The following is a 27,788-nucleotide window of genomic DNA, read 5'->3' as shown; positions in this document are numbered from 1 at the left end:
ATGAGGTGGCCAAAACTGGAGTTTCAGCTTCAACATCAGTCCTTCCAACGAACACCCAGGACTGATCTCCTTCAGGATGGACTGGTTGGATCTCCTTGCAGTCCAAGGGACTCTCAAGAGTCTTCTCCAACACCACAGTTCAAAAGCATCAATTCTTCAGTGCTCAGCTTTCTTTATAGTCCAATTCTCACATCCATACATGACTACTGGAAAAACCATAGCCTTGACTAGATGGACCTTTGTTGGCAAAGTAATGTCTCTGCTTTTTAATATGCTATGTAGGTTGGTCATAACTTTCCTTCCAAGGAGCAAGTGTCTTTTAATTTCATGGCTGCAATCACCATCTGCAGGGATTTTGGAGCCCAGAAAAATAAATTCAGCTACTGTTTCCACTGTTTCCCCATCTATTTGCCATGAAGTGATGGGACCAGATGCCATGATCTTAGTTTTCTGAATATTGAGCTTTAAGCCAACTTTTTCATTCTCCTCTTTCACTTTCAGCAAGAAGCCCTTTAGTTCTTCTTCACTTTCTTCCATAAGGGTGGTGTCATCTGCATATCTGAGGTTATTGATACTTCTCCCGGCAATCTTGATTCCAGCTTGTGCTTCCTCCAGCCCAGCATTTCTCATGATGCACTCTGCGTATAAGTTAAATCAGCAGGGTGACAATATATAGCCTTGACATACTCCTTTTCCTACTTGGAACCAGTCTGTTGTTCCATGTCCAGTTCTAACTTTTGCTTCCTGACCTGCATACAGGTTTCTCAAGAGGCAGGTCAGGTGGTCTGGTATTCCCATCTCTTTCAGAATTTTCCACAGTTTATTGTGATCCACACAGTCAAAGGCTTTGGGTTTTATTTGGTAATTATGAGTAAAGAAGCTATAAACATATGCATACAAGCTCTTAGAGTTCTTGATTTCTTATTTCATTTGGGTTAATGCCTAGGAGCTAGGTTGTATGGTAAGGATATGCCATACTCTTTTCCAAAGAGGCTGAAACATTTTGCATTCCCACCAGCAATACATGAGACTTCCAGATGTTCTGATTTCCTTGTCAGGACTTAGTATTATCAGTTTTTGTTTTCATTTTCAAATGTTAGCCACTCTAATGGGTGTGCAAAAGTAATGCTTTGTGGTTTTGGTTTATATCATTATACTCGCAATGTTCAACATCTTTTCATGAATCTATTTGCCATCTGTATATTTTCTTTGATGAATATCTTTTCAAATACTTTACCCATCTTGCCCATCTTATTTGATGTTTGTTCTACTCCTAGTGAGTCTTGAGAGTTCTTTGCATGCTTTGGATAAAAATCTTTTTATCAGATGTATGTTTTGCTAATATTTTCTACTGGTTTATGGCTTGATTTTTAAGCTTTTTTGTTTTAAAACAAAGTTCCCCTTCTGATGTTTCTAGGACTACAAAGTGATCTAACACATTTAGGCGTTTAGGCGTTTGAAGTGAAAAGCCCCTACGACCTGTTTACAATTGCAGATGGGGCTTCCCCATTCGTTCAAAGCCCTCACTGACTAACGGCTTCTGGTTACAAATACAGCCTGGTTCATTCGGCCTCTGACATTTTAGGAAGCTGTGCTGTGGGCGCTTCTGAATCGCCTCCCCCGGGCTCCTCCTCCCCTCCTCAGAGGGCACACCCCCCTCAGCTCCCCCTGCCCTGGTGGCCAGAGCCGCTCAGCCCCCTCTCCAAGTCAGGAGCAGCCTGCCTGCTGGGCAGGTCGAGGCGAGGGCCCCAAAGGACTGAGAGGATGGGGAACTTGCTGCCAAGGGAAAACAGGTGAGTCCAAACTCCCTGAGGGGGAGCAGGAGAGACGGGTCAGGGCAACAGGGCCGGAAGGAGAAAAAGAGGTTTGCTGGCTGGGAGAAGGCAGCCAGGTAAGGGGCTAATAAGCATGACATGCCTGCTGCATGCCGGTGACCATGCTCAGTCCCTTATCGGCGGCCTTCTTCCCAGATTCATGGTACCCACGAGTGCAGGACCACTGAAAGGCAGGACTTAATCAAGGAAGTTCTGTGCAGGCTTCTCTAAGAAATGGAGCAACTTTCTGGGGCAGGAAGGGGATACTCTTTTGAGCTCTTAATGCCCCACAAAGAGCATAAAAACACCACTACCCTGGTTGCTCGGCTGGTAAAGAATCTGCCTGCAATGAGGGAGACCCCAGCTTGATTCCTGGGTCAGGCAGATCTTCTGGAGAAGGGATAGGCTACCCACTCCAGTATTCGTGGGCTTCTCTGGTGGTTCAAATAGTGAAGAATTTGCCTGCAGTGCTGGAGACCTGACCACCCACACAAGTGGTCTTGGGCTTACCAGGTGGCTCAGACAGTAAAGAATCTGCCTGCAATGTGGGAGACCTGGGTTTGATCTCTGGGCTGGGAAGATCTCCTAGAAAAGGGAACAGCTACCCACTCCAGTATTCTTGCCTGGAGAATGCCATTGACAGAGGAGCCTGGGAGGCTACAGTTCATGGGGCTGCAAAGAGTCAGACACGACTGAGCGACTTTCACTTCTCTTCACTTCAGAGCTTGAAACAGCAAACTTTCTGATAGCGTAAGACCTTAGCTGGTATACAATCCTTGCAATGGGTAAGCAGAGGACATTGAAATTGGTAGGGAACTTGGCTTAACTTTTTTCTAAACCTTAGTTTCATTATTTTAAGTGGAATTAGTAGCACAATACTTACTTTGGAGGAGTCTAGTGTGTGTGATGCTAGCATGATACTGGTACATCAGTTCAGTTTACTTCACTCGCTCAGTCGTGTCCAGGTCTTTGCAACCCCATGGACTGCAGTACATCAAGTTTCTTTGTCCGTCACCAACTCCCAGAGCTTGCTCAAACCCATGGTACACAGTCAGGTTCAGTAACTAAGAGATACTAGTCAGTTTGACCATCACCTTCATTAACAGTGGCCACTGTAAAAATGGCTTCCTTGGTGGCTCAGACAGTAAAATTGTCTGCTTGCAATGCTGGTGACCTGCGTTCAATCCCGGGGTTGGGAAGATCCCTTGGAGAAGGAAATAGCAACCCACTCCAGTACTCTTGCTTAGAAAATTCCATGGATGGAGGAACCTTGTAGGCTACAGTCCATAGGGTCGCAAAGAGTCATGACTGAGTGACTTCGTTTTCTTTCTTTTTCTTTTACTGTAAAAATTAGTATCACTCTAAACAAAGGAGTCCCTCCAGTACAAAGTGAGATGGTGAAAATCAGTTAGCTGGGAAGGTGGAACGTGGTCTTTACAGGATTATGTTTGGTGTCCCAGAGCTCGGTTCATGCTACTAAGATCTTGAACATAGGATCCAAAAAACTACCTGACAAAAGGAGTCTTGGCAAGGCCATGGAATGTCTCTGGCCCTCCATGAGGGTCAGTGCTGTCTAGGACTTCTCTCCAGATACTCCCAGCCCTTTGTCAATCTGAAACCCTTGCATTCTTCTATCAGATTATAAATCCCTGTTTTTATGTCTAGATGTGAGGTCCTCAAAAGTAGAGACTGTTTCTTATTCATCTTTGAATTTGTGTTTTCTAACATTGCTTCTGACATAGAGTAGGCGCTCAATAAATGCTGAATGAATGCTTGGAAACCTAAATAAATGTCTTGAAAAGAAAAATAAAACAAAATACAGATATGATGGACAGAAAGTTAAGATTGATGTTACATCTATAATTTTGTTTTTTAGAACTTTGGTGAGAGGGTGAAGAAATGTGACATTAATACATGTTTGCTGTAAAAGAAATTGGAGAATAAAATATAAACAAGAAAGTAAACTGGAAAATCACAAAACTACTTATAACATTAGAAGTGCTATCTTAATTTTACTGTCTTTATTTACCAGAGATTTGTATTTCTTCATCTATGAAGGGTTAATACTCCTTTTGCCAATTTTTGTTTTGGATTTTGGTGTACTTTCTTTTATTGATTGTAAAAGGTATTTTTACTTGAAGAAATTAGCCCTTTATCATAAATATTACAAAAATTATTTTTCCAGTCCCTGTGTCTTGTGTCATACAGAATTTTTGTTATTCTTATATGTTTAAACATAATTGCATTAAATCTAGAAAGCTTTTTGCTTTCTACCAATTTATGCTTAAAATTATTTCCTCATCCCAAGATAAGACAGATCCACAGTATAATTTTCATGGTTTTATTGCTTTACATTTTAGCATCATACACTCATTATATGATGTCAGATAGAAATATGTATTTTTCCACCTAATTACTCGGCCCAGAATCTTCATTTCTATACTGATTGAAAATATCTTCCTTAATATACTCAAAAGTCTCATATTTACTTGGATCTGATTTTCAACTTCACCCTTACCACCTGGTTATCATCCAATCAACACACTCCACCTTGTCTCTCCAGATCAAAATTGTTACAAAAATCCAGGAAACTCCCCCTCATTAGGCAGAATGGCACTGATTCCCTTCATGAAAGGAGCTCAGAGTCTCAGAGGACGAGTCTGCCAGGAGCAAACTCAGTTTTCCCCCTTACTCTCACTTACCTGTCCTCAGACAAGTTGCATAAGCTTTTTCATCTCAGTTTCTTCATGGATAAGACATAGACTCACAATGTCTACCTCATGGGTTTATTCTGGGATTAAATGAAATATAACATAAAAAAATGTGTATGTTACTTACACTTAACAAGTAGTATGCATAATAAATAATGTACATGTAAACAAGTAGCATTTACAGTCCGTGTGCCCATATATAATGAGCACATGGTGAATCATGCTTAGCTTTTAGTTTGCTTTCCTCTATACCCCACACTCCCCACTAGTAAAAGGACAGTTACGCAGAAACCCAACCCAGACTTTGAGTCAATCTATTTTCTCCATTTCATTCTCTCCTTCCCTTGTATCCTGCGCTCTCTGCCTTGGTACTTTCTGTGAAAACTGCAGTGTATGTGAGACAAGGCCTGAGCCCTTCCAGTCCTGAGTGCAGGGTCCCCGAAACCAAACTGAGCAGACAGGCTTCTGGGTGCCCTGGCATCTCGTGGTCACAAGGAGGCCTAGGTTTGGGGAAAAAAGATTGGGGCCTGGTTGTGTACAGCAGTTGCTGGAGAAAACTGGGGGGGCTGTTGCAGTGGCAATGGAGAGGAGGTCAAGTCGAGGACAGACTGGGGTGTGTGCTTTAGAAGGGCATATTCACAAATGGAAGGGCAGCAAGAGGAAGCCGAGGCAATGCTGGGGTTTCACCTACAAATAGCAGAAGTGAGGAAGGCTGGAAACATGATCAAGCAAGGTGGGAAGCTGGAGAGCAAAGACTTAGCTCATTCTTGATATGCTGAGTTTTAGGTGGCAGCAGAACACTCAAGAAACACCCTGGAATCTGAGAAGTCAAAGCCCCAAACTGAGACTATCCAGGTGAGACCAAATCCAACAGCAATTTTCCCAGGCTTTACCTGTGAGGAATGAAGTTTGTTAGGTCCTGGGCTGCACACACCCCAGAATGGAAGACCTTGCTTCAACCCAACAGCAGTTGTAACAATAGTAAATGCAAAGACAAGACAAAAGACAAAAATACTCTGAACCTTTGGACAGGAGATGTGCCATTTTGCTGGGAACCTAGTATAGCCCAAAGAAGTGGAAAGAAGACCCTTATTTCCTATTGTCTCTTTGTCTGTTAATCTCATGTCCCTTTCTTCTCCAGCCCCATTCTGGCCATTTCACTTTAAGCTCTGAGTTTCTGTTTCTGAGGTGACCACATTCCCCACATGGCTACAGTTATTGAAAGTTTTGGGGAGAGAGACACCTGTGATTACCATGATGCTCTTAAATGCAGCCTTCCTCATCAGTCCCTTCTGATCAGGTCTTTTTTTCCCCTTAATTTTATTTATTTGGCTTCGTCAAGTCTTAGTTGCAGTATGCAAACTATTAGTTGTGGCATGTGGGATCTAGTTCCCTGATCAAAGATTGAACCCAGGCCCCCTGTGTTGGGAGCAGAGTTTTAGCCATTGGACCACCACGGAAGTCCCCTGACCAGGACTTTTGAGTGTCAGGGAAACACTAAAATATGAAACGAGTGTCCCTGAATCCAAGAATCCCAAAGTGCAATAGAGCCAGTTGTTCTGTGGCTTGAAGAGTTATCTGCACTTTTCCCATGGTTTCAGGAGAAGCTTTTGAAAAAGCCACTGCACAGTCAAAGCCTACATAGGCAACCCCCATAGAAAGGGTGTTTTTCTTCAGTACAAACAAAGGCTCATATATTTGGTGTGTATCACTGGACGTATGTGAAAGTAATCAGTCCAAATGATGAAACAGACAAGTAGGGCCATGGGCATTATAAGGAGGGAGAGTCTGGGCAGACTTCGGGGGCCAGGGAAGCTTTGTGTTAAGAGAAAGGAACCCGGAATTGCTAGCATGTAGCCCACGTTGTAGGACTTCCCACGTGATTCATTTGGTAAAGAATTCACCTGCAATGCAAGAAAACCAGGTTTGATCCCTGGCTCAGGAAGATCCCCTGGGGAAGGAAATAGCAACCCACATAGTATTCTTGCCTGGGGAATTCCGTGAACAGAGGAATCTGGCAGGCTATAGTTCATGGCATTGCAAGAGTCAGACATGACTTAGTGACTAAATCACCACCAGCCCACGTTGTAGAGATTCATCTGGTTTCAGAGAAGGTTGTCTGAACCTACCCTAGACCAAAACTCCAAACTGAAATGTAAAAATACATTGCAGAAAAGTTGACTGGGGGAAATAACCAGTTTAAAAATAGCTTTTGTCCATATTTAACTTCATTTGACCCTTACACTTAGTGCAATAGATTTTTGCATTCTAGGCAAGAATACTGAATTGAGTTGTCATTTCCTTCACCAGGGGATCTTCCCAACCCAGGGATTGAACCCCAGTCTCCTGCACTGGCAGGAGGATTCTTCACCACTGAGCCACCAGGGAAGCCCTTATATAGCTACCTCGGGGTCAGGAAGACAGACCTGATGGTCTGCGCCAGTTAGAGTTGCTCTGTTCTTAGCTACTCCTTCATTTATCAGACACTTATTGAAAATATACTTACTATGTGCCAGACACTGTCGCATATGCTGGTGATCTGTACCATGATGAACAGACAGATTTGGTCCTGCCCTTGCGAAACTCATGTTCTAGTGTAAGATATAGACCAGTGAGCAGACAAATATTAATATAGTAGTTCAGTCACTCAGTCATGTCTGACTCTTTGCGACCCCATGGACTACAGCACGCCATGCTTCCCTGTCCATCACCAACTCCTGGAGCTTGCTCAAACTCATGCCCGAGTCAGTGATGCCATCCAGCCATCTCGTCCTCTGTCGTCCCCTTCTCCTCCTGCCTTCAATCTTTTCCAGCATCAGGGTCTTTTCCAATGAGTCAGTTCTTCATATCAGGTGGCCAAACTATTGGAGTTTCAGCTTCAGCCTCAGTCCTTCCAATGAATTTTCAAGGCTGATGTCCTTTAGGACAGACTGGTTGGATCTCCTTGCAGTCCAGTGGACTCTCAAGAGTCTTCTCCAACACCACAGTTCAAAAGCATCAATTCTTCAGTGCTCAGCTTTCCTTATAGTCCAACTCTCACATCCATACGTGACTACTGGAAAAACCATAGCTTTGACTAGATGGACCTTTGTTGGCAAAGTAATGTCTCTGCTTTTTAATATGTTGTTTAGGTTTGTCATAGCTTTTCTTCCAAGGAGCAAGTGTGTTTTAATTTCATGGCTGCAGGTACCATCTGCAGTGATTTTGGAGCCCAAGAAAATAAAGTCTTAAAATTAATAAATATATTAAATATTAATATAATAGAGTATAAATAGGAGAAGTTCAGAGTGCAGCAGGCTCCTATGTAAATATTGTCTAATCCATGCCCAAAAGAAATTTCTAAAATGTCCACACAATTTTATTTAGATTTCCTGGGAATAACTGTGTGTCCTTCCTCACAAGAGGCGACATATATTACTGGAAGTGGGGATGAGCAAGCCTTTGCTAGGAACACAGCAGCAAGTTCCTTCTCTGATTAGGAGTCGATAAAGGTCATATTTCCAAAGGTCCAGTTAGTGTCCTGGGAGGATGAAAGCATTCTGGAGTGATAGATGTGTCCAATTCACCTAGAATGAATATTCTCTTGGGGGAGGGGAAAAAAAGGTCTTCCACAGAAATGACAAAGGGAAGGGAGGCACCATAGCAAAGTTGCAGAAACTAAACCTGTGATATGTATCATTTCTTGGGTATTTCAGATGCTCGGACTGCCACATCGCTGAGGGGTGTTTCTGCCTTCCGTGGTGAGTGGAGAACTCTTTTCAGGGGCTGTTTTTCTGTAAGTGTAGTTTCAGTGTGGTGTTTGCTGTAAGTTACCTGTGAATCTCCCACTGGCTGTGGCCAAGGTGGAAGCAGGCACTAGCATCAGTCAGAGAAAACCACACTTCTAGTTTGGTGAGAAACAGGAACACTAGTCTTATGGGTGGTTACACACCCTTCAAATGGGAAAGTCTCAGAAGCAAGGATGAAACTGGCTACTGAAGTAGAGAAAGGCCCCTTAATCACACTGCACATCCCAGCGAGCTCCTGCGACAGAGGCACAGAGAAGGCATAGCCAGGATGACGTATAATTCATTGTCCAAACCAGAAAACTTCTGCAAATGAAAAGGAGGCTAAAAATAGTTAAGGGTCACTAAGTGATTGATAATGACATAACTAAACTGTCTGTGCAAACCAGGACATATGACCATTCTCCTTAGGGCAGATGTTGCCCTTGTCCCCTGAGATGATAACTGGCTGCCATGATATTTACACTGTGTTTTTCTGAGGGCTTTTGTGGGAGGTGTTGGCTTGCTGGCTTGATTGTTTGTTTAGATATCAAAAATTGAGACTGAGATTGAGATTGTATATAACAATGGCTCCTTAATATAAAAGAAATTGGTATTTTGTCAGGAAAGAAAACTCCAAAAATGTTACCTACATCATCACCACAGTTCTCTGCTTATAAGTCAATTCCATACCAGCCTCAGAAAAGGGAGAAGGGAGCTGACAGAGGGAGACAGAGAAACACAAAAGAGTAGATTTCTACTCAGTCTCGTTTCCAGTTGTCCTTTTTTCCTATCTTCTTGTTTCTCTGGCTGAAGGAGGCGTTATAAAAGCCTTATAACTTTAACAAATGAGTTAAATGTGAGCTTTTATAGTTGAGTATAACTCCCTTTGAGAGTTTCTGAATAATAAAACAACCAATTTACTTTCTTTTTTTTTCCAGGAAAAAAATACACATTTTTGAAGCACGACAAGACTCCCGAAAGCAAAGTAAGTCATTGTTTTCACATAATTTTTACTTTTGACAGACTTAGCTTTTCTTCTTCCCTCCGCTCCCAAAGCACCTTGGGCATACATCTAGGGTGATACTTACACATTTGCTGCTGTTTGTCCCATTGCATGTCTCTATCTCCACTAAATCAGGAGCTCACTGAGGGAAGAATTGACTTACTGAACTCCATAGCCTTCCCGTATCTCCTGAGGTCTGCAGGCTGAAGGAGTTAAATGGGAACAATAAAAGCCAAAGCTGTGGGCACAAGGCACCTGTAAGAAACTGCAAGGAGGCCAGCGTGGGCGCAGAGCACACACAGGAGGAGTGGGACCTTGGTACCAAGCTTCTTGTTAGGATCTTTTCACCTTGAGAGTTACAGGAGGCACTGAAAGGCTTTAAACAAGGGCCAAGTATGATCGTATTTGCATCAAAGACATCACCCAGTTTGCTGTTCAGAGGACAGATAATAGTAGAGAGTGGCAAAAATGGATGCTGGAAGACCACCTAGGAGGCCAGTGGTGATGGAAGCAGGGTTGAAATGAAGGAAACAGAAGCATTCAGAGGAGAGGGTGGTGAATAGTGCCACATCTAACTGGGAGATTGGGGGCAGGAGGACAAGGCCACAGTGTTTCCAAAGAAGAAAAGAAAATGAGTTTTGCTTTTGCCTTCCTGGGTTTAAAGAGGAGAGCCTGGTTCATTCACCCTGAATTTTAAAAAAGAGCCCTGTGTGTAAAAAAATAGTAAAGCCCTCCCACCTCTAGCCACTTCACCCAGGGGAGTTGTGGGTGTCAGGAAACCCCAGTCTCAATCAAAGCAAAACAGAAATAGGAATGACCTCTAATAGTAGAAATAAGACCTCTAATGCTGAAACTCACAGACACTTTTTAAAAAATTCTATTGAACTTGTTGACTTAAAACATTAGTTTCAGGTGCATTTATTTTTACACATCAAGATGATCTAGTTACTCTCTGTCACCATACAGAATAATTAATGTTATAGTCCTATTCACAGTATTCCCTATACTGCACAGTATATCCTCATGCTTTATTTATAATTGGGTGTTTGTACCTTTTAAGTTCTGTTACCTACTAGCTCGTACCCCCACCCCCTTCCCTCTGGTAACCATCAGTTTGTTCTCTGTATCTATGAGTCTGTTTCTGTTTTGTTGTGTTTGTTCATTTGTTCTTATTTCTAGGTCTACATATGAACGAAATCATGATATTTTTCTCTCTTTGACTTCACTCAGGATAATGCCATCTAGATTCATCCATGTTGTTGCAAATGGCAAAATTCCATTCTTTTTATGGCTGAGTAATATTTCCTTGCATATACATATACCACATCTTCTTCATCCATTCATGTATCGAGGAATACTTAGGTTCCTTCCCTATCCTGGCTTTTGTAAATAATGCTGCAAAGAACTTTGGGGTGCATATATCTTTTCAAATTAGCACTTCTGTTTTCTTTGTATCAGTACTCAGAAGTGGAATTTCTGGATAGTATGGTAGTTGCATATTTAATTTTTTGAGGACACTCCATACTATTTTCCATAGATGCTGCAGCAATTTACAATCCCACCAACTGTGCAAAAAGATTCCCATTTCTCCACATCCTTGACAACAGTGTTATCTGTTGTCTTTTTAATACTAGCCAGAATGGTAGTGTCAGGTTACTAGTAGTACCATAGACTACTGTATCAATAGCATGTTGGTAGTGGTTTAGTTGCTAGGTACTGTTCAGCTCTTGTGACCACATGGACTGTAGTCTGCCCGGCTCCTCTGTCCATAGGGCCTCCCAGGCAAGAATTCTGGAGTTGGTTGTCATTGCCTTCTCCAGGGGATCTTCACAACCCAGGGATCAAACCTGCATCTCCTGCATTGCAGGCAGTCTCCTGCATGACAGGCAGATTCTTTACCACTGACCCACTAGGAAACTAGCAGTAACATAGTACAGTAATATAGTCTAGTTTGAAATCACTGATCACAGTATCTCCAGCTTTATTTTTCTTCCTCAAGACTGCTTGGCTATTCTGCATCTTTTGTGGTTTCATACAAAATTTAGGATCATTTATTCTAGTTCTGTGAAAAACAATATTAGTTCTTCCAATTCATGAGAACAGTATATCTTTCCATTTTTTATGTGTCATCTTCAACTTCTTTTATCCATGTCTTATAGCTTTCAGAATACAAATCTTTTACCTCCTGGGTTAGATTTATTCCTAGGTATTTTATTCTTCTTGATACAATTGTAACTAGGATTGTTTTCTTAATTTCTGATAGTTTGCTATTAATGTATAGAAATGCAACAGATTTCTGTGTGCTAATTTTGTATCCTTGCAACATAATGAATTTATCTATTAGTTCTAACAGTTTTCTGGTCGAATCTTTAGGGTTTTCTATATATAATATTATATCATCTCCAAAGAGTGATAGTTTTATTTTTTCTCTTCTAATTTGCATGCCCTTTATCTGTTTTTCTTTTCTGGTTGCTGGGGCTAAACTTCCAGTATTATGTTGAACAAAAGTGGTAAGTGTTGGGCATACCTGTATTGTTTCTGATCTTAAGAGAAAAGACTTCATCTTCTCATCATTGAGCATGATGTTAGCTCTGGGCTTGACATATATGGCCATTATTATACTGAGGTATGTTCCCTCTATAATCAGTTTACTGAGAGTTTTTATCATAAATAGATATTAAATTTTGTCAAATGCTTTGTTTGTAACTGTTGAGGTGATCATATAATTTTTATTTTTCATTTTGTTTATGTGGTATACCACATTGATTTGTGTATATTGAATTATCCATGGAATAATTCCACTTGGAATTATCCACTGGAATAAATTCCACTTGACCATGGTATATGATCTTTTTAATGTATTACTGAATTTAGTTTCTTAGTATTTTGTTGAGGATTTTTATATCTATATTCATCAGGGAAATTGGCCTATGTATTTTTTTCCTGTGGTATCTTTGTCTGGTTTATGGATCAGGGTAATGCAGACCTTGTAAAATGCATGTGGAAACATTCCTTCATCTTCAATAGTTTGGACTAGTTTGAGAAGGCTCGGTATTAACTCTTCTTTAAATGTTTGATAAAATTCACTTGTGAGGCCATCTGGTCATAGGCTTTTGTTTGTTGGGAGTTTTTTTTTTTTTTTTTGATTGATTCAATTTCTTTACTAGTAATTTGTCTGTTCATATTTTCTATTTCTTTCTGAATCAGTCTTGGAAGATTGGATGTTTCTAGGAATTTATCCATCTCTCCAATTAGTTTTAAGCTGATTGTCACTTAAGTTTGAATGCATTCTAAAAGCACTATATTTTCACCACTCCGCACCTACGCTTATTTTTTGTTCATATTTTACATTTTTATTCTGTGTATCCCTTAATCTCTTACTGTAGTTGATTTTACTACTTTGGTCTTTTAAGCTTCATACTAGCTTTTTAAGTGGCTGATACAATGGCTTTGCTATATATTTGCCTTTACCAGTGAGATATTTTCTTTTGTATATCATCTTAAGTTATAATGTTTGCTTAAAGAAGATCTTTAAATATTTCCTATAAGGTCAATCTAGTGGTGATAAACTCTTTACTTTTTGCTTGTCTGGGAAATTTTACCTTTCCTTCAATTCTGAATAATAACCTTGCTGGGTGGAGTTTTCTTGGGCTGTTTAAATATATCTGCCGCTCCCCTGGAAAGTTTCTGCTAAAAAACCAGCTGATAGTCTTACAGGAGCTCCCCTGATGTGACTTCCTGTTTTTTTCTAGCTGCCTTAAAATTCTCTCTTTAACTTTGCCATTTTAATTATGATATGTCTTGGTTTGGATCACTTTGGATTCATCTTGTTGCTTCCTGGACCAGGATGCCTGTTTCCCTCCCCAGATTAGGGAAGTTTTCAGTCATTATTTCTTTAAATATATTTTCTGCCTCTTTCTCTCACTCTTCTCTTTCAGGGATCCCTAAAACATGAATGTTAGTATGCTTGATTTTTTTTCAGAAGTTCCTTCAACAATCCTCGTTTTTTAAAATGGGCACACCTATCTTCAGGGTAGGGTGATGTCTTGAGGCTTCCATTGAATGCTCTTGTTTGCTTATTGAGCTGGTGTATTTCCCTCTTTGCTGAGTGGCCAGAACCTGCTGGTTTTAAGTACGTTGACATTTTAGCAATTGGCCTGCTTTTGTTTGTTTCTGTCACCGGTCTCAAAAATGGTTCAGTCTGAGAGTTTCCTTTTCTGTAGAACTATTCTTGAGCACCAGCTTCTACTCCGCCATCATCCCCTGTCACCTATAGTAGAAACAGCCTTCCTCTGCCTTGTGGCTAGCCTATGAGCAACTTGAGGACAGGGTCTATCTCTGATTCTTCTTTTTCTCCCTAATTCTTGGTACACAGTAGGCATGCCCTGGTGGCTCAGTCGATAAAGAATCTGCCTGCAATGCAGGAGACCCGGGTTCGATCCATGGGTTGGGAAGATCCCCTGGAGAAGGAAATGGCAACCCACTCCCGTATTCCTGCCTGGGAAATTCCATGGGCAGAGAAGCCTGGCAGGCTACAGTTCATAGGGTCACAAGAGTCAGACACGACTGAGCGACTAAACCACCACCACCAGGCATGTAATGAATTCTGGGTAAGAAGGGACAGAGAAGAAAAGGAGTGAGAAAGGGAGGGATGTGTCACATCCTGTCCAAGACCCACTGAATGTCCTTCCTTCTACTTGGCCTCTCAGCACATTTGACTGTTTCTTGTTTAGATGACCAGGAATGTGTTGAAGATCAGGATAGCCCAGGAAGGAACCCTAGCTGTTCCTTGGTTTTCTGGTTGCTTATCTTTCAGTGCCTCTCTCCTCCCCTCCCAGAAATCTTCCCATGACCTGAAATTCATTAAGTGTATTTTCTTTCTCCAGATGAAGAAACATCATCTGCTCCCATTCAGGTAATGCAAACATCTCTGAGACTTTTTCTGAGATGACAGTAGAAATGCAGACTTCAGGTAGCAGGAGAAGACCTCCAAGACCCCTTGTGACCTTAATACTGAATCCTTTGGATGCCAGTGCGTGTGGGTCCAGGGACATACGCAGAGTCCGGTAGCAGAAGCTATGGCCACTTCTGTTGCACAGTTTATTGAAAGGAACTTATATTTATTGAGCATTTAGTTTATGCCAGGCAGTTTATGCCAGTTTATGTGGGCTGAGTGCTTCACATGCATCATCTCATGTAACTGTCACAACACTATAAGATTGGTACTATTATTTTCCTATCCATTTTATAGAAGGATTAAGTGATATTCCCTCAAAGCCAGACAGCTGACAAGATGGCAGAAGCATGGATCAAAAGTCTTGCTTCCAAATCCATGCTCCTTCTGTCCCTTGCTGTTTTGCTGATTATCTCCTGAGATTTCACTGAAGAAGACCTTCAATTGAGTGAATTCTCCTTTAATAATGTAAATATCTCTAGAGTGGGTGGTTAAACATCATAACCCAAGCATTTTAAGCTGTTTTTGGATTGTTCTCTTATACAAGGATGGCTGCCCTCATGGTCTTGAGACTTTGGGAATTATATAGGGAGGTCACTCTGGGATACGGGGAAGAGAGGACACGCCTGAGCAGGCGGAATTCTCTGAGTAGCATGGGAAGTCTGACAGCTTGGGCTGGTGGTTGGGGTGGGGCAGCCATTTAGGAAAAATAAACAAGAGGTGAAGGGAAAGTGGTCATGGAGGACAGACTTTGCCCGAGGCTGAGCCTTGTTGAGATGAAGTAGAAGAATGACAAGAGGCCAAGTCTTAATTCTGGCTCTCCTTTACCCAGCAAGAGAATGGTGACCAGGGCTCCTCGGAGGATCTGTGCTACACCCTCATCAATCACAGCGTCCTTGGGAAAAGGCCGTCGGGGATCTCTGCTGAAGAATCCTATGAGAATGTTTCCCTCAAGGCTGAGAGGCCCAGAGCATCGCTGGGAGGAACCGAGACTGAGTACTCACTCCTTCGCGTGCCCTCCGCCCCTAAGCACCCATCCTCCCCAGAGGACGAGTATGAACTTCTCATGCCCGGCGGAACCTTGCCTCACTCCCTGAGACAGTCACGCCCACTCGCGCCCCCTCCTCAGGCTCAGTTTTCTCATCTCTGATGAAGCGACTGGACCAACGCTTAATTTGCTGATGCTCCGTCGCTCAGTCGTGTTCGACTCCATGGACTGAAGCACGCCAGGCTTCCCTGTTCTTCACCAGGTCCCGGAGCTTGCTCAAACTCTTGTCCATTGAGTCAGTGATGCCATCCAACCATCTCACCCTCTGTCTCCCCTTCTCCTCCTGCCTTCAATCTTTCCCAGCATCGGGGTCTATTCTAATGAGTCGGATCTTTGTACCAGGTGGCCAAAGTATTGGAGCTTCAGCCTCAGCATCAGTCCCTCCAATGAATATTCAGGATTGATTTCCTGTAGGATTGACTGGTTTGATGTCCTTGCACTCCAAGGGACTCCCAAGAGTCTTCTCCAGCACCAAAACTCAAAGGCATCAATTCTTCAGCATTCAGCCTTCTTTATGGCCCAACTCTCACATCCATACATGACTACTGGAAAAACCATAGCTTTGACTATACAGACCTTTGTTGGCAAAGTGACGTCTCTGCTTTTTAATATGCTGTCTAGGTTTGTCATAGCTTTTCTTCCAGGGAGCAAGTGTGTTTTAATTTCATGGCTGCAACCACCATCTACAGTGATTTTGGAGCCCAAGAAAATAAAGTCTGTCGCTGTTTCCAGCAATTAATACCAGCAAATAAACCCGTGAGTGGGGAAATTTGGTTGAAGCAGGTCTGGGGCATGGAGCACTTTCAGCCTCTCTCCGCTCCCCACACACATGACAGCTCTTGCTATGGAGGCCCATGTAGAAAGTGGTTTGCAGACCTCAAAGCCTCCTAAATCCTCCTTGATGTCCAGCATCCAAAGATCACCCAACTATCCCGAATACTCACTCTTTGAGAAGGAAGTGACCATCTTTGGTTCTCTGGCTTTGGATGTGGGCCATTCTACTCAGTGGCGGGAGGGACTCCCTGGTCCCCTGCTCCTTCGTTCAGGTTCTTCTTACAAAATGTCTGTGTGATTGTGCCCTGAAGTCACAGAAAAGCTTCACCCATCATATTAAGAGCCCCTGGGTTACCGAAAGGGGCAACCTCATTCCACATATGTCTGTGTCCCCAACTCCTCGCTCATAACCTTCCAGGTAGGTGCCTGTGGCTTTCCTCTCACGCCAGGCCTCTAAGAAGTGTCCTTTGCTGTGGGGGAGGGGAAGGAGAGAGTGGAGTGAGTTGGGAGAGTAATAATGACACATAAACACTACCACGCGTAAAATAGACAGCTAGTGGGGCCCCGCTGCAGAACGCAGGGAGCTCAGCCTGACGCTCTGTGATGACCTAGAGGGCTGGGACGGCAGCGGGAGGAGCCTCGAGAGGGAAGGGATATGTGTATACATAGAGCTGATTCACTTTGCGGTCCAGCAGAAATGGACACGACATTGTAAAGCAATTGTACTCCAATAAAAATAAATGTATATTAAAAAATAATAATAAGTAGTAGTGTCCTTTGCAGAGTGTCTTTGACTCATTGACCCTGGTGCCTTGGTTGGTTACATGGGTTAAATTGGTAAGTTCCAGGCCAGATTTTTATATATATTTTAATCCATATTTTTTAAATTTGTATTTCTCCCTAGAATCTTAGGAAAAATCATAGCATCAGAGAAAGATAGACTAGAAAGGTCATTGGAGATCCTTTAATCCCACTATCTTTTTTGGCCCAGAGAGGATAAACTAGCTCACTGCAACACTGCAAGTGAGTGGCAAAACTTTACCTAGAGCCTGATTTCCTGGCTTCCACTTTGGTGCTCTTCCAATATACTACATAGAAGGGTCTACTATATTGCATCTGTGTTATATAATATGTCACGTATAAACTATGAATAAAGTGTCACACTGGAAAAATCTCACACACAGACACAAACCTTCTCTAACGAGCGCTTCTCCCTTTGCCTCAATTATTTATTTTCCCTTCTTTCTTTCAGTGTTTCTAGAATTATGCCCAGCCCTTAAAACAGGGTCAGCATACTATGGCCCACAGGCCAAACCTGGCTGACTCGCTATCTTGGTAAATAAAAGGTCAGCAGCCCACAGCCCGCTCATTTATCTACATACTCCTGTGGTTTCTTAACCTCTGGAGAGCTGAAATGTTGTAATACGCACTGCGGGTCCTTCAAAGCCAAAAATATTTATTTGGGGGCCCTTTTCAGAGAAAACAAATTTTCAGACCCTTTTCTTAAACAATCATATAGATAAACTAAACAAAAACTTGTTTTGGGTCTTGGTGTAACCGTAAGATTTGGTGCGAATAAAATGGCATGGAAATGTTAAACCACAATTTAGGGTGAGGGCAAGAACAATCAGCAAATTAGACTATTTCTATATGCACACCTGTGCTTTCAACTTCCCGTTTTATTTAACCCATAACCATTGTCCTAATTTGGGCGATGTTAAAATAGTAAGAAGTTTGTTGAGACAAGTAGTAGGTGCATTATGAGTTTAATCAACATTTTGCTCCCCAAGTGAACCAAAGTTAAACAGTGTTGCTATTTAAAATGTGCTAAGTGCCCTGTTGGGATAAATCCAATGACTTGAGGTTGGCTGTGTCAACATAGGTTTGATGAGGCTTCAGTCAGTCCATGGTCTTGAGCTAAGCCAATCACATCTTAATATTGTGTCCTCTGCTAACTTCCTAGTTTTAGCAAAATTCTTCCACATGGAATCCTAACCATGTGGATTAGGTTAATCCTAATCCTTGACCCTTGGCCGAGATTCACTCAATTTCAAAAGGAGGCATGCATGGTAATGGAGAATACAGTATAAGACGTAACGTGGCTTAGGGCAAAGAGTGTGTACGCAAGAGTCAGATGATTGATTTGAGTCCTAGTTTCATCTCTTCCTCGCTCTGTGAACTTGAGCATGTAAGAGGCTCAGCTCCATCACCCATAAGCAGGAGGATTTCATTCAATGTATGTACATCATCTATCACAGACTATGAACAGATTTTGTCAACGAGCAAAGGGATACAAAATTCTTCATCGTGTATAGAGAAAAATTTGCGCTGATGTGTCTAGGGGTTCAGGGTCACTTGGCAGTCTTCCTTACAGGCAGACACATAATTACTGGGGTTTACACAGGGATTTTTCACTTAGACATTGGACCACTGTGGAAGCTGATTAGTAAATATTTGTAGTTACAACATAGTAAGTTATAGTTGTTTGAGTCTTACCCTGTAAAAGTATTATTTTTCCCAAATATGCTTTATTGGGGAACATATTAAGTATAAATGCTTAAACAAAGAAAACTGTCTTACAATGAAATTGAAAGGAATTATGAAAGGGAACTATTTTTGAGCAAGAGAGTCTTTTGGGAGTACTTTGAAATACCTACTGTGGCTGTATTTAATGCTGATCTGTTTTCCATAGATTTCAGGATTTCTAATGAAAGAAGTGTACTCTTTTTACAGAAAATGTACCTTCAGACACCACACACACACACACAAATTTGTATACAATTTCCTTTGGGGATGCAACCCTAAATTAAAGAATTCCTGTTCTTGATTAGAGACAGCCTGAGAATTTAAAATGCTCCCTTAAGTCACACATAGAATCAGAGAACTCCCCTCCCCCATGCTGATCTTAAAACTACACAGAGCCAGAGTTGACAGAGGCATATGCAGTATCTGCAGGCTTTGTGGTTTCTGCTTTATGCTCATACTAGTAGCTATAAATAATCTCTTAGTCTGTGAACAAATTCTTATGTTAGAACACAAGAGAGGTACAAGAGAAGAACAAAGATAGGTCAGGAAAATCTACCGTTGACAACAAATAAATTCAAATGCTAATGTTTTTAAGACAACCTTGGGTGACAGGGGCTTCCACTATGGAAGGAAAGGAAGGGTGTAGGTAGAACAGGAAAGTTGAGGCCCCAAGGTTCCACAGGAGCCTTCAGAGGAAAAGGAGATTCTGTTTACATTTATCTGACTCTGTTCTTTCCAAGTCAACCTACCGAGTTCAGAAAGCTAGCTGAGAGCCACTTGATCTGAGTGTGCCTCAGATCTGTCAGCTGCTAAATGGATCGGTGTAAGTTCCACTTTCCTAACAGAGGCACTTGGTAAGGTGCTGAGTGGTCATGACCACCCCAGAGTCTTGCACAGTCTGATAACCCACCTCACAATCCATCCCCTTCCCTCCTCCTGTTCTCTTCATGAGTTTCCAGAATGTAGCCAAGCCTGACCTGAGCATGATCCTGGGGGGTCCACCAGTTGGAGGCCACTGATCATGTGTTTCCCACTAGGCTGGACTTTGCTCCCCACAACTGTGGGATTCTGGGCTGGTCCTTCCACCTTTCCGTACGTTGATTTCCCACTATAATAAGAGAGAACTGCCTTCTGATGCTAAGAGGATAATGACCTCCGATCATAAAGGAAAAGTTGCTTCTGGCAATGCAGTAATTGTGTGAATAAGCTTATTTTAAAACAATGAAACAACAATGGGAGCTGAAAGGGAGACTTCTCCCATTTCTCAAAGCACTAATCAGACTTTGAATAAGGCAAGAGTCCATATCTAAAGGGAAAAGAAGAAAACATGCGTCTCATCCTAAGACACAAATGTGTAAAAAGAAAGAAAGAAAATCTGTCTACTCAAATCCCACCATTGCTTTAAAGTTCAGCTCCAGTCCTACTTGATAGTAAAGCCTCCTCCAGTTAACCTAGACTTTTCACCCTTTTCTCTGACCATCACACAGTCCTACTGTTTATCTTTAACATCTTGTTTTTCCCAGTTTCCCATTTCATCTGTGCAGAGCCTGACTCGCTAATAAGACCAGCAGTTTTTTTCCTTATTATCATTTTCATCTTCATTAGTATATTCTGTAGCCTTCTGCAACTCACATCATTTAAAAAAAATCTGCAAAACTAAGTTAAATTGAAAGGCAGAAAAGAATGGGACATAGCTGGAATTTTCGCTGGAGATGGGAAGAGGGCGTGTTCCTCTGATCTGGTGTATACTTTCTGTCTGTACTTAAGTGACTCCCAGGTTTTCTTCTCAAGTCCTTCAGTGAGAGATTTTCCAGTGGTCCAGTGACTAGGAGTCCATGCTTCCACAGAAGAGGGCACAGGTTCGATCCCTGTCAGAAAACTTCCTGCAGACTGCACAGAGAGGCACCCCCAAAATAGTTCACTTGGGAATTCCCTGGCTGTCCAATGCCTGGGTTCCATTCTTGGTCTGGGAACTAGGATCTCACAAGCCTCACAGCCAAAAAAACTGCTGTTACACCACAGATATTTGTTGGAACCTTCTTATGCACCACGTGGTATGCTCATCATGAAGACGTGTCGTGGCCAATCAATGCATCTCCGGTAGCATAACAGTATATAAATGCCATCCCCCCCCAAACACCTCAAAATGCTCGAATCACAAAGTTCATTTCTTTCCACACCATTTGGGCAGAAGGGTCAAGCCAATAGAAAATCCTCCCTATGACTTTCAAGTGATCAAAACCTGAGGCAAGGTGCTAAGATATTGGTGGTTTCCAACAGAGAAGCAAAGATCAGAACCAAACCCAGTCCTGCCTCCAGACAGGAACCAGCCCTTCCTTCCAGCCCCAGGCTCTTCAGACACCTGGTCATGCCCACGGGGCCCCAAGGGAAGTGGAGAGAAGAGACAGCCCCTCTGCAACAGGAACAAGGAAAGGAGGACCCAGCCCAGGTAGGTTCAATCTTATTCACTCAGAAGGGGAAGCTGCCCTCATGAAAAGGTCGCTTCCAACACCAATTACTGCAAGGACACACCAGGCCAAACCCAGGCCCTGGAGAGTCAATGCCTACAGAGCAAACATTAACACAGCAAAGCGGAAGCAAAAATAATTTATTGTCAATATTTTAACTCCTCTCCAAAGAAGTTCTTCATTATTTTCTTAAAAGTACAAACATGAAGGCTTAGGTTTGACACATAAAATATAAAGAGGAAGAAGGGAAATTCACCTGTTTCACTAGTTTGAGGAACTATGCTCAAAAATGAGACACCGAGTTACAATAAACATATCTTCCAGTTAACTAACAAAGCACATTCACATTATCCAGAGTCCTGGGTCATAAAGAGCTCAACAAACCTAGCCTGAGATGCACACTCTGACACATCCCCACACACAGCTGCCTCCCCACACACACACATCATCCACCAGGGTCAGCTGAGATCCTGAGGCTATGAACCTCTCATTACATGACCACAGAACTCTCCTGGAAAATTTCCAGCAACGTCATTTTCCTAACAAGACCCTCTTGACAGGTAATTCTATGTCTGTAGGTGACCAAAACAGTCCCTCTTGTTCCCTCCAATCCTCACCTGCCAAAGGATCTGGCATTAAACTTCCAGCAGTTTAGTTCTGAGAGTGGTTCTTCCTATTTCACAATCATCTTCAATAAGATACATAATCAGTGCTTGAAGACACTGAGTCCTACAGGAAGGCTAGGGAACCCAGACAACAAAAAGTCAACATGAACTACCTCCAGCAGACGGTAAGCAGTCTTAATGACTGTCTGATGGAAGCTGATGAAAATATAAATGGACAAACTATCCAAAATGAAGAGTCGTGTGTTCAAAATTCACAGGGACCCATGTCTTCTAAAGAGGTGTTCGGGAGTCACAGTAATTATGCAGGGAAATAATTAAGAAACATTTCATTTCTGTAGTGCTACATAACGCAATAACATCAGGTGATGTGCCAAGGCTGGTTTCCTGATATGTGGCAAGTCTACGCATCTTGGAAGTAGACACAAACAGTGTTAATTACCTTTGACAAAGTGCATGCCTTTTCCCCACAGCCTTGTCTGGAGGTAGATCAAATGTAGGTTTGGGAGGGAGGAGAGCGACTGGCTGAACTCCCCCTCGCTTGGCTTCTCCCTGTTGTCTCTCCTCTAGCCCAGGTTGGCGGGATCCTGCCTGAAAGAACCCCTTGCCCTAAAAAGAAAGTGTCCATTGTGGGTGGAGGGACCTCCCCCTGCAGATCTGCCAGCCGCCCCATCACCCCACCGTCTCTAGACCCAGCTGGGGCACCGCTGGAGTACTGCTTAGTTAGACACCGAACCAGACTCTGTGACTGTGCAGAAGCTGGAGAAAGAGGACGCCTCCACGCCTCCAGTCATTTTGAGTCCTCTGTTAATTCTCAGGGTCTCTCCTGTAAAGTGGAATGAACTCTCGGCATCCCAAAGTCCAGCAGAGTGCTGCTGTCAGACATAGATCAACCTTCATAATTCTGAAAAGGAAACACAAACGAAAGTCACAATTTTAAAAAAGGCATAATTATTTTAAACATTTATGTTTTTATTTTATTTTACTTAATTATGAACTCCAATGTAAAATTGGAATATTTGTAAACTCTTAACAGAGGAGGTTTACTCTCCAGGTAAGATACACACACACACACACACACACACACATTCACAACTCCTGAATTCCTTTCAAAAGGAAATAACACATTGTTTGCTTATTTACTTTGGCATAATTCATGATAAATAACATTTTGATGAGGACTTTTGGATGCAGAGGACATTTTAACAGTCAGTCTTTTTCCATAGTCTAATCTATGGAAAATCTAAAAATATTTCTAAATTTTCATTTTTTTAATATAAGCACAATACACAGTGAGAAACTCTAATGAGAGAAATGGTGCATAGCTGGCCTGGGGCCGAGGCACTCGGGCAATGACTGAGGACAAGACACGGGAGCCCAGTCTGCTGGGTGCCTCCTTCCCAGGTCAGGGAAAGGTATGAAATAACTACCCCACGTCCAGAATAGCTCACAAGGTTCAACATAAGTCACACAGCTGTTTTACGTTGTAAAACAGACTTCCCCTCCTTATCTTGGGACCCTACCCTCCACTAGGCAAAGAAGCTCAAGGAATGGGGGGATGGGGAGGGAGCAACCCATCACCAAAAAAAATTCACTTAACCCTGAGGACATTATGCTAAGTGAAATAAGTCAGAGAGAGAAAGACAAATATTGCATGATCTCACTTTTATGTAGAATCTCCAAACTCATAAAGAAAGAGATTAGATTGGTGGTTGCCACAGGCAAGGTGTGGAGGAGGAGGAATTGAATGAAGGTGGTCAAAAAACACAAACTTCCTATTATAAGATAAATCAATCCTGGGAACAAGTTCTCACAAGGGGAAAAATAGTTTTGTAACTTACAAGGTAATGGTGATGGACGTTAACTACACTTATTATGACAATCATTTCAAAATATACGGGTTGAGTCACTATTCTGTACCCCTTAAACTTACACTGTCTTGTTAATTATATCTCAATTAACACTGCAAGAAAATATAAATTTAAAAATTCCCTTATGACTATAATATTAAAGGAAGTTTTTCTTTGTAGAAGGCATCAAAATGCCTGCAGTTAGGTCAAGCAATCATATTCCCCAATTAGAGAAAGAGAAATACACAAACAATCCCTTAGGGATCCAAATTACAAGCTAATTTAAGGTTCAGGCTCTCTAGCACACATGTTGGAAATTCCACATACCTGCAGACTGGCTCCAGGGAATGCTTGGAATCCCTGAAATTGTAAAATTCTGTCCAGGGGGAAGAGTATGTGCATTTTTTTCCAGGGAGAAATTACACGGCTGTCTGCAAATTCTCTAAGAGGCATCTGAACCAAACGATTTTAAAAACCACTGCCCTTTGTAGAACAGACTTGTGGCTGGCAAGGGGGAGAAATGGGGGTGGATGGTGATGGATCAGGAGTTTGGGGTTAGTGGATACAAACTATAAAACACAGAATGGATAAAGATCAAGGTCCTACAATATAGCACAGGGAACTCTATTCAGTACCCTATGATAAACCACAATGGAAAAGAATCTGAAAAAGAATATATACATATAAATAGATAGATATGTGCTGTGCTTAGTCGCTCAGTCATGTCCGATTCTTTAATAGACAGATAGATATCTATCGGTATAACTAAATCACTTTGCTATACAGCAGAAATTAGCACAACATTGTAAACTGACTATACTTCAATAATTTTTTTTAATGGCCAAAAAAAAAAAGAAGCTTTGCTATTTGAAGAATTAGAACACTGTCTTTGTGGGAAACCAGCTGCCTAGCTCATCACAGAAGGGGCTGCCCTGCCAAGCCCACAGTGCCTGGGAACACGCGAGCTGGCCTCAGAAGCCCCAGGCCTTGCTGGTCCCTCCTGGGGGCCTCTCCTCCCTCCCTCTGGACTTTGCCCTGAGTTGCCCCTCCCGCTGCCTCCCTGCCCTCTAGACTCTCTTCGTCCTTTCTTGCTTTCCAAATGGTCACTGTCTTCCCTTCCATTTGAGAGGAAACTGATACTCACACTCCTGAAAATATCAAACCCTGTCCAGGCTCTGCAAAGAGGGTGTGGGGTCATGGAGAGACCGCCCCCCAGGAGAAACGCCCGAGAGAAGGAGTGCGGTCTCCTGAGAAGCACAAACGCCGCTGCTCATGGCTGCACCCTGGGGGCCACGCTGAATCTGAGGCTCAGCTCCAGGTCTTTCAGGCCTCACAAGCAACCTGCTGTTTGTCATGCTGTGTGTGGACTTCCCAGCTTCATAATCCTCCTCAACTCTTTCTCACCCTCCTCGTAATCCCTCATCTCCGTTTGGGAAGAGCTGGGGACCACAGTTCTAGAGAGGAGGCTCAGAGAGTCAAGGCCGTCACCACACAGCAGGCCGGAGGGCCTCTTCTCTCCTTCCGCTATACACAGCATGGGGCTGGAGGGTCCTTCCTTCCTCCCCCCTTCTCTCCCTCCTTTCTGTCTTTCCTTCTTTCTTTTTAGAATTCCTGTGGAGGAGGCAGAACCTTTTCACTCCACACAATGTTACTGGTCTGGCCCACAGACACTCCATCTATTCAGATGCTCAGTGAGGAAACTATTCACTATGTGACTTTCCCAGTGAGCTAAACGTCGGCCCTCTGAATGTCATTCCTTTTATTCATTTGGGGAAAGAATGCCTTAAGAACTGCTTTATATAACTCTCTGCCCTCCCAGGCCAAGGTGAGTCCACTCCTACCTCTCGTCCCCAAGAACCAAGCGCCATCACAGTAAACACCTCTTCAGTAAACATCGCGTGGGGATGTGTGCGCTCTATAACCTGTTCCACTCTTCTGACCCCTGGCAGCTGGCCCCATGCCTGCTGCTCACCACACCTCCTTCGTGACTGCCTTTTTCATTCATTCAACTAGTATTTCCCACTGCTGATGTACAGAGTGTTTCTGATGGATTGTGGATAAGGAACCATCCAAAATCATTAGTATTATGGACTAACCAAGATCCAAAACCCATCCAAGGGAGCGCTCAGAAGTGGAAAACGAGAAGAATGGAAACTTAGGCTGACGCTCAGTGCAGACCACAGGGAGGAGGGCTCAGAGGCTAGCGGTCATCTCAACTCCCACCTTCCTTCCTGATAGGTTTTGTACAGCGTTCTCAGATTCTGACAAGTGGGGTATCATCTATGCTTATTTAAATAACGTCCATTTCCTCATTCCATTCTTAGCTTTAAACGTCGATGCACACTTTGCTTATAATCTAAGAAAGAGATGAACTTGCCTCTCTATATCCCTCTGTTAATATCTTAGACTAGTGGCCTTCAACAGAAAAGGATATTCTCCAGATTGAACCATCTTTCAACAATTTAATATACCATTTACTTCAAATTCTTCAGTACTTGCTTCTCCAGTGCGACCACAGCGTTTCCATGAAGGCATCTAATGATACTGTGATGTGGGGTTCGGAGCTTTGAGTGCGGGTGAACCACAGCAAGGAAACACGAAGCAACCCTCATTTTTATAGTTTGCTTCCATGACATTTTTTTCCAGCTTCTCTATCTGCTCACAAAGGGTAGGGACATGGAGCATCACCTGCTCAGAAATCAAAGTAAGCTCTCTGCCCCACCTGGTTCCCCCGTTTACCGTCACAGCTCTGCCTTCCGGACGTGCTCAACTTATTGTAGGAGCAGAGGGATCCTGGATCAAGCCCCAGAGTCTCACAACCAGCCACGTTCTGATCATGGAAATCCTGCTGCAAAACGCCCAGCACGAACTCCTCACTCATCACATACTTCATAAAACTGCCATCTTCAGGAGGAATCCTGAAGTGCAGGTGGAAGATTATTGTGGCATTTTCACCACTGAAAGAAAGGCAAACCAAACAGAGACAATAAACATATCAACAGCATCACACTGCAACTCAGGAAACTGATTTTAGCAAAAACATCTTTTGAGTTCTACAAGTTCTCCCAGTATAAAAAAGCAAAGAGTGTACTACCATAGAAGAGCCCTCGTCAATGCACTCATCACACAAAATTGCAGTTATCCAAACCTCCTTTCACCTAAAACCCAACCCCGAGAAGCCCACCATGAGAGCCCATGCAGGGGAGGCTCCAAGAGCTACCTAATACCACACTTTGCCCAGAGGCAGGCCAAGGCAGCCCTTTTCTCCCTGGTCTCCTTTCTCCCACGGGCTTGTCAAAGCTCTCCAGTTTAACCAGTTCATCAATTAACCTATAAAATGGTCCATGTAGGGCCCAAAGCTCCCTGCCATTGGCAGGATACACAATCCTAAACTCCCCAGATGGCCCTGGGTACCAGCAGCAAATCTCACCTCCCTGGTTTGTCCCCAAAGTGAGCAACGGTTTCTGTCCTGTTTCTACTTCCCACGGTTTTGCATCACTCAGTAAGGGAACCTAGGAAAGAGGGTTTTTCTCTTTCTAGAACATATTCTCCTACTTCTAAAAGAAAAATAATCATATGGCTATCCTCAGCTGATCAATGGTCTACACAGCTTGTTAAACGCTACCTCCCCATTTACAATTCTCACAATTATCCTTTGGTTCAAGAAGGCCAGCCTTTTTTTTTAAAGGCCTAGATTAAGAGGTAGCAATAAAATATTTAAGAGTGATCACATCTGAGACTCTTAGCCAAGGGTAAGTTTTGCAGTCAAGCCAGTCCCAGTAATGAATCAGAACACTGTCCCTGCCAACGACTGGCAAAGAGCTCTCTCTTGTGGCCAGAGATCACAAAGCCCAAACAAACCGAGATCATTCTGTCGTTTTTGAGACTGCATCCAAGGACTGCATTTTGGACTCTATTGTTGACTCTGATGCTACTCCATTTCTTCTAAGGGATTCCTGCCCACAGTAGTAGATATAATGGTCATCTGACTTAAATTTACCCATTCCTGTCCATTTTAGTTCACTGATTCCTAAAATGTCCATGTTCACTCTTGCCATCTCCTGTTTGACCACTTCCAACTTGCCTTGATTCATGCACCTAACATTCCAGGTTCCTACGGAATATTGTTCTTTACAGCATCGGACCTTGCTTCCATCACTGGTCACATTCACAACTGGGTGTTGCTTTTGCTTTGGCTCCTTCTCTTCATTCTTTCTGGAGTTATTTCTCCACTGATCTCCAGTAGCATA

At 42.7% G+C, this 27,788-nt stretch overlaps 2 protein-coding genes across 4 annotated transcripts in view; one reads left to right on the top strand and one right to left on the bottom strand.

The window, feature by feature from the left end:
- The first annotated feature begins 1,538 nt into the window (after positions 1–1,538).
- GCSAM (germinal center associated signaling and motility) lies at positions 1,539–15,755 on the top strand. Of its 2 annotated transcripts, XM_043893143.1 has the most exons (6): positions 1,541–1,793; positions 5,312–5,380; positions 8,221–8,265; positions 9,231–9,277; positions 14,182–14,210; positions 15,082–15,755. In XM_043893143.1, exons 1-6 carry the CDS (start codon positions 1,765–1,767, stop codon positions 15,397–15,399), a joined length of 537 nt encoding a protein of 178 aa, XP_043749078.1. In that variant the 5' UTR covers positions 1,541–1,764; the 3' UTR covers positions 15,400–15,755. The 2 variants fall into 2 exon arrangements, with proteins under 2 accessions (XP_043749079.1, XP_043749078.1); XM_043893144.1 differs by lacking the exon at positions 5,312–5,380 and having other exon boundaries at positions 1,539–1,793.
- Positions 15,756–21,190: 5,435 nt separating this feature from the next.
- The window catches only part of C31H3orf52 (chromosome 31 C3orf52 homolog), a 34,959-nt gene continuing 28,361 nt past the window's right edge, over positions 21,191–27,788 (bottom strand). The window contains exons 5-6 of one of the 2 annotated variants that reach the window (XM_043893078.1): positions 26,278–26,495; positions 22,459–22,592 (exon numbers count right to left, since the gene is read on the bottom strand). In XM_043893078.1, coding sequence (XP_043749013.1) covers positions 22,585–22,592; positions 26,278–26,495 — 226 coding nt within the window. In that variant the 3' untranslated portion in view covers positions 22,459–22,584. Of the gene's footprint in view, positions 22,593–26,277; positions 26,496–27,788 lie in introns of both variants that reach the window. The other variant, XM_043893079.1, reaches the window with a different exon arrangement.

This window comes from Cervus elaphus, chromosome 31 (genome assembly GCF_910594005.1).
Source record: "Cervus elaphus chromosome 31, mCerEla1.1, whole genome shotgun sequence".
Classification (NCBI taxonomy): Eukaryota; Metazoa; Chordata; class Mammalia; order Artiodactyla; family Cervidae; genus Cervus; species Cervus elaphus.
Note: the sequence above shows the minus strand (reverse complement) of the source record. Positions and strands in the feature narration are given on the sequence as shown.